At 36.3% G+C, this 12533-nt stretch overlaps 1 protein-coding gene across 1 annotated transcript; it reads left to right on the forward strand.

Moving 5' to 3' along the window:
• Positions 1-1594: 1594 nt before the first annotated feature.
• LOC145677332 (trypsin-like) lies at positions 1595-3099 on the forward strand. The gene is made up of 2 exons (XM_081747862.1): positions 1595-2517; positions 3034-3099. The coding sequence occupies exons 1-2, from the start codon at positions 1741-1743 to the stop codon at positions 3097-3099; spliced, it is 843 nt and encodes a 280-aa protein (XP_081603988.1). The 5' UTR covers positions 1595-1740.
• Positions 3100-12533: the final 9434 nt, after the last annotated feature.

The raw sequence follows: 12533 nt of genomic DNA on the forward strand, positions 1-12533 counted from the left end.
ACTGAATTGAAAGACATTCTATTTTCTGTGGTCGATTCGATCAGATTGCCTAGCGAATACGACTAGATTGCCTAGTGTAAACACCTGATTCCAAAACATTTTCAGGGGAAAGGAAAAGTGTCCGGCATGCGGTTATGCTTATTTTACATTACATTACTTTTATAATTATATGAGAAAAATGAATGCTTATGGAATACAAAAAAAAAAAAAACTCTTTACAGAAATATTGCTACTAGAGGAACAGCACTAGATTTATTCATCAAATGAATTTAAAAATCACAACTGCTGATCTATGTAATAAAATTAAAAATATTAAAATGTTTTGAAAAGGTCAGGTGCAGGTGTGGAAGATATACCCCAACAAAAGATAGCTTGGTTCATGAAGCTTATCGCTTTTTCCGCTAGATTATATAAGCTCCATTAGAACGTACATGTCTACTTTTGCCGCACCATTAGAAAGAATTGTTAATTATAAATCTTTCAGTAATACCCATCTTATTATAATCTAAAAAGTTTCCACTGAGCACCAGGAAAATACCTCACTTGGCATAGATAAAATCCAAAGGGGCCACAAGAAGTACTACTGAAAAATTACAATTCTTTTACGATTTCCGTATAAATACGGCTTCCGGGTGCGTAGAATAAAACCTACAGTTAAGAAACGCAAACCAACCTTTGCTAGGTGGCCATTGAAATAAAAATACTATTTAACGGAGTCAGAAAGGACGAAGCTGGTGGGTCCGAGTGGTAGCGCGGGAGGGGGGAAGTCCGAATAGACCAGCAGCGCCAGGGATGGTAGGTGTGCGCCCAATCGAAGGTAGTGGAAAAAGGTTGATTTTTGCATTGATACGAGTTTCAATAGCACTTGTTATGGTTTCATCCTAGTAACTCTGCACTTGTAAACATAAAATAGAGGTCCTGTACAATGTGCAGAAATATGCCACAGGTGGAAAATAGCATCTAGTAGAGCCATCTTTCATAAGCACTCACTTATTTCATCCATCGTACAGCACTTGTAATTATTTTACACTAGTAACCTTACACTTGTAAACCTAAAATATAGGTGTATTGCTTTGTATTTAATTCTGATGCTTGCAAACATTTGCTCCTTATAAACATGTTTTTTTTTCATGCAAAGTATTGAATCTTGCTTGTAAATCTTCCAAAATAGAATGCGCCAAAACAAAACCTGCACCCGTTAGTAACGTGGTAACGTTTCAATTTCGGTTGAAACAATTGAACACATCCATCGATCTGATTCGGCCTATTTGCTTCGATTTAGTCGCAAATGCAGCGAGTCGATTAAGCCGTGCGACTAAATCGACCAAGTGTAAACGCCCCATAAGATACATAAAGTCGATTTACTGTAAAAGAAGTATATATGCAATGAATTTATGCATGAATCCGTACAATAAATCTGAACCTTGTAATAGCTATATTTCTGACAAATATAGGTAGGAAAATAAAATTAATGGGTAGTAAATATTAAATCAAAAAGTATAAAAATATAGGGGAAAAAACTTTCTAAAAATTTAGGCTAATTGATACTCATGAGCGGAAGCATCGAAGCGTTGCTCACATGCCTTTGAATTCCAACCCTTGTTTCTACAAACATTTGACCGCTACATGAAATCACTATTAGGTGTAATATGTTTTAAGACATACATTCCTACGCATTTATAAAAGAATCTTTCATTATTGTTTAAGTGTGTGGTCAATAACAACACAGAAAAATTCAGGATGTTATATCTGTTGAAAATTCTTGTGGCAAGCACGCCTTTATGTATTGCTTTTACAGAAAATTACAGTAGAATTATAGGAGGAAACGTTGCAGATTTTGAGAAATATAAGTATGTTGTCCATATTATGGTTTCTAAACCCGAAAACCTAGTATCTCATTGTGGAGGATCTATTCTCGATAAATATTGGATTCTTACTGCAGCACACTGTGTTGTTAATCAAGAAACATCTAAAAAATATCCAGCCGAAGATATTAAAGTGGTTGCAGGGCAAAAAGAAGTAATCCCGAAGCCTTTTAGCAAACGCAGTGTTTCTCTTGTGTTTGAACATCCCAATTATAATACGAAAAATTTTACTAATGATATTGGGCTTCTTAAAGTTAAATTTGGACTTAAAAATTTTGATAAACTGTCTGTGGCTACATTGCCTAAGGATAGTTCTTCTAGTGCAGCCACACCAAACACTAAGTGTACTGTGGTCGGTTGGGGTCTAATTGATAAAACAAACATGTCCACGGTGCTAATGGAAGTTGAGATATTTATAGTGGACATAAATATTTGTTATAGAAGGTACAGGGTCTCTATAGATATGAATACTACAATATGTGCTGGATATTTAGAAGGGGGCAAAGATAGTTGTCGTGGAGATTCAGGCGGACCTCTAATATGTGATAATGTAGTGGTAGGAGTTGTTAGCTTTGGTGGAGAAGTCTGTGGTGCACCTAATATTCCATCTGTATACACCAAAGTTGCTTCTTATCTGAATTGGATTCAAGATGTAATGACAAATAATTCTGAGAAATCTTCCGCTCATCAAAACATAATTATTGAAACTCATATCATATATTCCTTTTGCATGTATATTGTTGTACACGCACTTTTCAGTGTATAATACTATTAGTAATAAAGCATTTGAAATTAGGAATAAAACATTAAACGGACTTTTTTTTCGTAGGAGTCACTCGACCCTATCCTCTTGTACTAATCTTCATTATATCCATTAACAAATAATCACTTCAAAATTTCTACATCTACAATGTTGCCAGATCGAACACTACTGCCAATAATGTATGCTATTTTATTTTTGTTAAACCATACAAATTCTAATAAATTACAGGGTGTCCGGAATGGGACTGACGGTTTTCAAAAGTCTATAGTTTTAATATGGCCAGAGATACAGAAGAAGAAAACATGCATTTTAAAGTAGAACTCAAAAAAAATTTTTTTTTGGTCTTACTAACAAGTCATTCAAATACAGTGAAACACAGTGTAAGTCCGTCTAACTCAGTTTTAGACTTTACAATCTGCAGAAGTTGTGGATCAGTCATTTAGTATCCGAAATAACTCCAAGATAATATAAATATTTAACAAATTGAATCTGTACAGAAGCAAAATTGTTTTTATATAACCAGAAGGTGTTTTTACTTGGATAATATATCCTTTAAGGATAGAATTCATCGTGGACCGATATGCTATAGTGTTAACCTCTTAGCTTTTTAGCTATAGTGTTAACTTTTGCTTAGGAACTTTTATATATCATATCCAAATATCCATTTTTCACATTTCAGTGGTACCTTCACGCGGATTTTATAGAGGTAGTTAGTGAGTACTTCAAATTATATGCCCGTAGCCAGACTCCTTCCATAAAAATTGTTGCCTGAATACCTTAGAATTCTCAAACGTGTATTTTTGTATAGGGCACATATTAGTTCCCAAGTGAAGTCTTGACCAGTCTACGGTAGATCCCATAGTTTTGGAGCTATGGATGTTTAAAGTTAATTGTTTCATGTTTTCGACAGCCTATAACTCAAAAGGAAGCATTTGTGCACTCTGGTTGGTCTAAACTTTTTGTTTTATACTGGTATCAGGAATTAACTCCCCAACGTTGTCGGTGTTGGTGGTACGTAGGAGGCTGCCATCAGCTACATCTGCCTGCTGCATCTTTCCGTAGTTGATAAAACAGGCGAAGTTATTTCAAAAACAACAAATGAATGCAATTTAAAACAAATGAAGGAACTGCAATATGTAGGAAAGAACTGAAGTGAAATGGAATTTTTAAGTTTTATGGCCCACGCTTATTCATAGGCTAAAGGCTAAAGGAGACGGTGATGATGAAAAATGAATGAACTTGTGGAATGAAGAACGTGTAAGGAAACGGGAGAACCCCGAGGAAACCCACGCACACGGTGTTTGTTCACCGTAGAGCAAAAACAGTGATAAATAGCGAATAATGGCTTTTTCATATTCAATCAGATATATGCTTACGAAAGACGCACTGAAATTTCGATAGCTTTAATCTGTTGCAAATGGGAAAGACAGTTCTCTGTTTTTCATGCGTTTTCGTAGTTTTACCGCAGCAGGTATGAAATAAAATTTTAGTGACAACTGGAAGACTTGAAGAATAAATCGATAAAATGTAGTGGTCGGACAATTACTTATGAAATATTCTTCGTTAACAGAGTGGTCGAGCACTGAAAAATTGTAGAAATGTCAATAACGACTAACTTTTGATTCATCTGCATGAAATGAGTTCCTAGTTACCAATTCTGAACATATAATAGTGTACAAAAATATTTACTAGTGTTCGACAACTACTTTTCGTAATACATTTGTACTGGTCGAGAATTAACTTTCTTTTCAGTGTCCGACTACTTTTCGCGTTTGTATTTCCTCGCAGAATTCCTTATTTCAAGCATTAAATCAGTTATCATTTTACATTTGTATAAGTATCTGCTGAATCTCACTATTAGTAGCTGAATATTCACCGAATGGCCGTGGCTCAATGGTGTTGGTTCCTGACGTAGGCTTCGGATTATGAGGCAGCAATCCACTAGGGTTCGAATTGCTTTGAAGAGCAAGGCCGTTTTTAACTGTCCTGTATATTTCTGTGTTCGTGTTCTTTTCGTGATTGGATTACGTCACATTGGCGCAAGAAGCCTTAAGGCTGAATGTCTCCGTTGAGACGAACTTTAAGAAAATGATAGAGCGTTGGCTTAGCACTCGGGAGATCTTGAGTTTCATCACCCAGTGAATGACAATCCTGATTTTTCCTGAAAGAAGAGGGATTAGCAAACAGGCTCATTAATATGATTAAAAGGGGCTTTCCACAGAAGAAATACGATCCTCTGAACAGTGTTTAAAAAATAGTCGATGCAGAAAAACTTAAAACATCGTTCAAAGAGACCTGGTGAAACCCGGTTCCACGCTTACGTGAGAAGACACCGGCAAATCTTGTCCCTAACTCCCGAAACATTGAGCAAGGCACAGTACTCTGTAACCGAGGAAACTATTCGCTTGTAGTTTCAGGAGTTTGAGAAATACTTGGAAGAAACGGGGCAATCTAATATCCTGAATGATTCTGAGCGAATATTTAATGTTGACGAATCAGCTTTCACCTGTATCCTAAATTAGTAAAAGTGTTAATGTCCAAAGGGTCGAGAAATACATACGAAGTGAAGGGATTTTATTTATAGAGTGTCTAGTTTGGGACCAGGCATCTATCGTCATGGGAACTACTGCTTAAGATTGTATCCGAAAAATTGAAGCCTGTTTAGTGCTGCATTCCACTGAATATTAAATGAATTTGGTTGTTCCTTTCTTGACAAACTATCACAAATTTACTTATTCACAGTGACTTTTGTGCGAAACTGCGATGTGATACCTGAAACACTAATGACGTAACATCTACAGATGTTATTAGTTAGGTAAAGTTATGCTTTAGTCGTCATACTTTAATAAATACACAGTAACCTTGTAGTGGTCCATGACTAAACAGTATGTGGTCGAACATTAATGAAAGTCGTCGAACACTAAAAGACGCAGTCATTGATGTTTCTCTGACTAATATTACATAAATGGTATAATTTTTGATTAAAAAAAAAGATAGATAAAATATAGCTTTAGGAGTACAGGTGAGCTAGTTGCATCCTGCTAAATTATTCCACTCAGTGAATAACGACTAAGGACCATACGAAAATGAGTTAGCTGGTAGAGGACTGGCACATTTACCCTAACTTGGGTAGTGTAGCTTATGAATATGGGGGCATTGCATTAAAGTTGAGTTGATTTTGTAATCTGCCGGTAAAGTATGTTATTCGGAAATGAAGGGTAATGTTTAAAGAACTTACGTATGAAGGCGTGAAACATGTAGGTTTTCTATGAACGTAGATACAAAGTAAAAGTAATATCTGTTGTAGTTTAAAATAACACAGTATGCCCTTTAGGCTAAAAGGAACACACAGCATAAAAAAAGAAAGTTCATTACTATAGAATATCGTGTAAATTAGAAACAGAAACAATTATAAAATAATAAAATTTACGTTTCCTTTTGGGAATAGTATCCTCATGTCTTTTGAGCTATTCTTCTGTCCGCACATGCCGATACTACACTTAAAACAGGTAAAGTTCAGGGATACCACCCAGAAAAAGATGGTTAAAAGTTACTGCATACCAGCGGTGTGAAGTATTACACAGTTCTGTCAGTGATTATGTCGTAATGGCTTCTGCATTATTGTTTCCACCTATCCACCAACTCCTACAGCTTTTATTTTCCTACTTTTGTTGTAATTGTATTTTGCAAATAGACATACCAGATTGTGCTAGGTGGCCACTAAAATGCGCGAATGTTATGTAGCCGAGGAAGGGCAGAAGGGCAGCAGGCATGCATGCCTGGGTGTGCATCTGTATGGAGCAGGCGCGTCAGGAACGGTGAGAAATGGGCTAAGTTCCAAAGTAGGTCGTCCGTTTCTTGCAAAAGTTTTTGAAAACTTACCGGGAAGTAACGGAAAATTGGGAAGGTTCTAAAACAATGGTCCCTCCATATATGTCAGTAGCTAGGTTGGTTCCTTTTTGTACCAAAGCTTAATATTTAATGCATATACTCTTGACGAGCGAACGTTTGCCAGTGGAAGCGGGTTATAGCCCCGGAGAGCACGTTATTTCCTATCTTTGTTACAGCTAAATGGGAAGGGAGAATTGTGTTCTAAAACCTTGCCAGGAAAATTTGCTCGTTTGTGTGCTTGTTAATATGTAAGGCGAGTAGAAGCTGCTTTATTGTTGTTTATAAGTGATTATAAACATGGAACAATTTGGAAAGTGAAAGGAACTACTTCGCAAAAGGTGATCGCAAGGTTGGATTGTGGGAAAGTAAAGAGCATTTGAATTGTGAACGTGGTTCCAAGTGTACAGAGACGCTTCATTCGGTATCCCTACGCAGAGACGAGAGATTACACTATTAATTTTAACAAAATGGGTCAATGTATTCCTAACCCGATCCTACCCCCAATCTACTTATTCCTACCTTACTCTACTCTATTGTATTATACCCTTTTAAAGCGGTCCTAAAATATATTATTTTAAATTTTCGTACCTGTTGTTACGGTTTTTGTCGAAAACCAAATGAATGACCAATTACGGTATAAATGCCTGAGAAATAAACAGGATCAGACGAAATATCAGCATTATAGTAACAAACAAGGTTATGAAGATCATCAGTATGGATTGATGTATAAGGGAGAAACCGATATTAAATTCTAGACTATATGAGTTCACGGATTGATGCGATATGAGGTGAAAAGGCAATAGAGCATAATATGGCAGTGTTTCAAACGTAATGAGTATGCTATAGTAATGGAGAAAAATACAGAAATATAGAGTGGAAACTAATAAAAGAAGAGTTGCATCTGAAGCAAATGGTGCACTATTTTTAATATTCCATCTTATGGAGAAATAAATTTGTAAAACCTACGGAAGAAATATGTTACTTAATATTACAATAGGGTGGTACAGGTAATCAAAATATATCTGGATCTTACCTCTTACATGTATAAGATAGAAATACAAAATGGAAAGTTCCTTCACTACGTACTACTCCATATAAAATATATGATGAAGTGAAATGCTATGCCAAGTCATTGTACTAAGTGCCGCAAACCTGTGCCACACAAGGCATGTGGTTTATGGCATATATAGTGTTTTTTCCACCATCCTCGTTTATACGTGACCCGGGTTCGATTCCCGGCGGGAGCTCATGTGGTTCGGATTCCACGTTAATCAGTAGGTCCACGTCTCATATAGCCTCGCTGCTGAAAGGGACGCTAAAATAAAAATCAACTCGTTTATACGTGCAGCAATGCTCATGTGTCTGCTTATTACGGACATACCCTTCACTCAAGGTCCATCGAATCTACTGTTTCTTTCCTCTTATAAGACCACGTCATAACTACCCTTCTTTAACCCTTGGATGCATATGCGGGATCAAATTGACGCCAAGGTCTAAATTTCTTTCTTTATCTCTTATGTAATTTAACTCAATGTATCGCAGTTCCTTTATTGGTCTTTGGTACAAATTTCAATATCTAAGTTATTTGTTTATTGTAAATAGAATATATGTTATATACTTTTTTCAATTATAATGCTGCTTTTACATATGTGGGATCAAATTGACTCCAGTTGTTTTTACTGTATTTTAGTGTTTTATCTGCTTCATAGTTGGCTGATGACCAACTGGCAACAGCGCGCATGCAGCTGTTCGTTGCAGGCTGGGATGAATTCAGAGGTGGCCCGGGAAATATCCCCCGGAGCTACGACATTTTCCCCGGGGGTGCTTGAGAACTCAGCGGAAATTTCTGTAAAATACGTATTTTCAAGCTTTTTCACTTCTGTGTTCTGAAATGCCCCCGGGAAAACTACTCTGAATTCATCACTGGTTGCAGGCTGATCCCAGTTTTTCTACTGTGTTTCATTTGTTTCAGTGTTGGCTGCAATGTGTGGCTATGATCTGGTAGCAGTGCGCATGCAGTTGTTCGTTACAGGTGCGTTTTCATTGCGTGCATAGAAGATAACTCAGTATTTTATATAGTTTATCATTATTACAATGAGTCTGAAGCAGCACGAAATAATTTAAGCTCTAGATGAATACGACGATTACATTTCTATCGATAGTTAAGTGCCAGATGAGGCAGATGAAGAACAAATGCAAATCCAACAGAAATCATCATATGAGTTGTCAAGTAATGAAGAAAATATAAGCGACCACAGGCGTGCGCAACGTGGGTGCCATGGGTGCCTTGGTACCCCGATTAGACAAACATTTTTATGTAGAATTATTACAAACTGAGAAGAGATTACGTGTAAATTATTTCTCATCTGCATATGTGCCATGCATCGCCGACGCAGCGTCGGATACAATGATGTTATCTTTTCTTAGGGGAAAGGGGGGAAGGACATTGCATATGGTGGTACTTTAGATGTGGCACCCACATTCCCAATGTCCTGCGCACGCTAGTGTAAGCGACAGTGTGTCAAGTGATGATGATAGTACGAGTGCAGCAAATGTCATACAGCCAACACTGAAAGCCAAAAATAGAACTCAGTTGTACAAGAATCCCCCTCCAGTTGCCCGTACCCTTGTACATAATCTAGTAACAAAGCAGCCCAGTCCCATGCAAGGTATTACAACACCGTCACAAAGTGTGCGTTTTATTTGTTCATAACTCCGGACATACTGGATGAAATAGTATTGTGCACAAATATTCAAGGTAGAAGAGTTATGCAAGAAAAAAGGAAAACGTGGAGGAAAGTTTCGAAAGAAGAACTTGAAGCTTTTATTGGATTACTATTGCCGTCGGGAGTGAATCGTATCTGGGATGTTCCTACACGTGAACTTTTTTTTTTTTTTTTTTTGAACAACTTTGCTGATCCTAGGTATCGTGCAACATTTTCAGTGAATCGATTTGAAAATATACGAAGAATGCTTCAGTTTGATGATAAGCGAATACAGCAAGTAAGGCTCACTACTGACAAATTAGCTTCATTTCGTTATGTTTGGTCTTTATTTATAAGAAACTGCACAGACAGATATTTTCGTGGACCTAACCTAATAATAGATGAGCAAGTTGTAGGTGTTCGTGAAAGGTGTAACTTTATCCAGTACATGTCCAGTAAATCGGCCAAATACAGCATCAAAATATTTTGGTTGTGCAATAGTGACACAGGTTATGACAAGGATGCAGATATATATTGTATATCCTGGGCGACAGACAGGTTAACCTCCTCAAAACAATTTAGCTTCAAATATTGTGAAAAGTTATCTCGTACAGTGCTGAACTTTGGATTGATCATAACTACTGACCAGTTTTTCACTAATTGTGATACTGCGAAATTTCTACTGATTAAACGTACTTCAACTGTTCGGACAATAAGAAGAAATAAACATGAGATTCCAGTTGAAATGCTGAACGTAACAAACAGGACTGTTTATTCAAGCGAATTTTGCGTCAGCTACGTGCCAAAGGAAAGGAAAAATGTAATTCTTATGAGCACCATGTATTACGATAAGAGTGTCGATATTGCAAGTACAAAGAAATAGCCTGAAATTATTAAATTTTATAATGCTACTAAAAGTGGCGTGGACAAGATGGACGTAATGGTGGGTACATGCACCTGCAAGAGGCAAACTAGGAGATGGCCAATGGTTTTATTTGGTTTTATTTTACAACATTCTAAATGTTGGTGTATTAAATACGTATATTTTGTACATAAAAAAAACATCCTAATTATCGTTCCAATGTTACACATAAGCGTCGTATTTTCTTGGAGGAACTAGTTCAGGAACTAATTACTCCACATATGATAAAGCATATTCAGAATCCTGGATTGAAAAGACCAACAGTTGAAGCAATTAAATTGTGTGGCGTGATTCGTGAAGAAAAACATGTAATACCATCAACCTCCTCAGCAAAAAGAAAAAGATGTGGTTTGTGTGAGAGAAGCCAAGACAATAAAACCTCTGTCTTGTGTGTGTGAAATGCTCTATTCCAGTCTGTGGTGTTCATAGTGCCGTTTATTGCAATAAATGCAAGTAACTTGTTTGCTTTTGAAATTTATATATATTTTTTTTCAAACAACATGTAACAGCCATCAAAATGTTCGTTTTCAGTGAATTACAAGTATTACACGCATCATATTAGACAGCGCAGCATCCACTGGTATACTAATACATAATAAAAATCTTAAAACTCTTATATACATTGCTTGCAAAACTTCTATGTAGTCAACGTTCACATTTTATCATTTGTATTAGTGCCTGTATCTCTATTAGTATAATAGTGAATATATAGTAATAGTCTAAATAATATATCCTTTATATAGATAAACCTTTGGTATAAAGGTAAAGAATTTGTAGATACCTGTTTTAGGAAATTCTACTTTGGGGTCAAATTGACACCACATATGTAAAGTACGATAAAAAAAAATACACATGCATCCAAGGGTTAAAAAACCGAAGATGCAGTAAAATCGTGACTTCACGGCGGGAGAAGAAACAGCTTTCGCCCAAGGTCCTTGTCATTCACCCTTGCTTGTTTGATTTTTGCATTAAAGTGAATGAATATTTTTTCTCTGTATTGGGAAAAATTAGTTATTGTAGTGTTCGTGTTAGCCTATAAGCATGTAGAATTGTATGATAAGTACTTGTCGCAATCATAGTCTGGCATATTTGGATAAAGTCTTTTCTTAGTCTAAAAAAGACCATTTTTCTTTGTTAGTGTCTGGTATATTCAGTTTAACACTTTTCTGAGTTTCGGAGTTATAAAGAGGATCATTTGTTTCTAATACGGTCTAGCATATTTAGTTTAACTCTTTACTGAGATTTTCGTGGTCCTAAGGAAGATCTTTTGTTTTTATTTTGATTCGGCATATTCAGTTTAACACTTTTCTGAGCTTTTGATGGTTCTAGGAAGAAAACGTAGGTTTTCGTTCGCTTGTCACATATTCAGTTTAACTATTTTCTGAGGGTTTTGTGCCCCTAAGAAGCAAAATTAGGTTTTTGATAGCGTCCGGCATGTTTGTTTTAAATCTTTTCTGATAATTTTGTGGTCATAAGAAGGACCTTGCGTTTTTCTTAGGGACTGGCGTATTTAGTTTAACTTTATACTGAGATTTTCGTGGTTCTAAGAAGTACTATTGCTTTTTTTTGGAGGGGGTGACATATTCAGTTTAAATTTTTCCGAGATTTTTGTGGTCCTAAGAAGGACCTTTGTTCTTTGTTTGGGTTTCGCATATTCACTTAAACATTTTTCTGAGATTTTCGTGGCCCTGAGAAGGACCGTGGTTCTTGTTAGGATCTAACATATTCAGTTTAACTCTTTTCTGATATTTCAGTGCTCGTAAGAAGTTAAAATATGTTTTTGTTAGGGTCCGGCATGTTTGTTTAAACTCTTTTTTGAGATTTTTTGGTCTTAAGAAGGACTTTACGTTTTTCTTAGGGTCTGCCATATTTAATTTCACTTTTTTCTGAGATTGTTGTGGTCTTAAGGAGGACCTTTGATTTTTTTTTGGTTTTGGCATACTCAATTTACATTTTTTCTCAAATTTGGGTGGTACTAAGAGGGATGGATCTTTGTATTTTTATAGGGTCTGGCATATCAAGTTTAACTCTTCTCTGTGATTTTTGTCGTCCTAACAGGGACGTTTGGTTCTTCTTGGGGCTGGCATATCCATTTTAAACATTTTATGAGATTTTGGTAGTCGTAAGAAGGACCTTTGGTTTTGTTTTCGTTTGGCGTATTCAGTTTAACTTTTTCGGCAGAGTTTGGTGGTCCTAAGAATGACTTTTGCTTTTTTTTAAGGTTGTGTCATATTTACTTGACACATTTACTTTACTTGTGTCATATAACTCTTTCCTGAAATTTTGGTGGCTCTCATAAGGACGTTTCGTTCTTGTTAGGGTCTGGCATATTCCGTTTAAGGGCTATTTCATCGTCACGTGCATGATTTATGTGAAACATAATATTT

Source organism: Thermobia domestica, unplaced genomic scaffold (assembly GCF_964235325.1).
Source record: "Thermobia domestica unplaced genomic scaffold, izTheDome1.hap1.1 HAP1_SCAFFOLD_779, whole genome shotgun sequence".
Lineage (NCBI taxonomy): Eukaryota > Metazoa > Arthropoda > Insecta > Zygentoma > Lepismatidae > Thermobia > Thermobia domestica.

Bases quoted from the DNA above. Each gene is read 5' to 3' on its own strand.
- LOC145677332 (XM_081747862.1), top strand. From the start codon at position 1,741: ATGTTATATCTGTTGAAAATTCTTGTGGCAAGCACGCCTTTATGTATT. The intron at 2,518-3,033 runs GTAATGACAAAT...ACTCAGTTTTAG, and splicing joins ATCTGAATTGGATTCAAGAT to ACTTTACAATCTGCAGAAGT.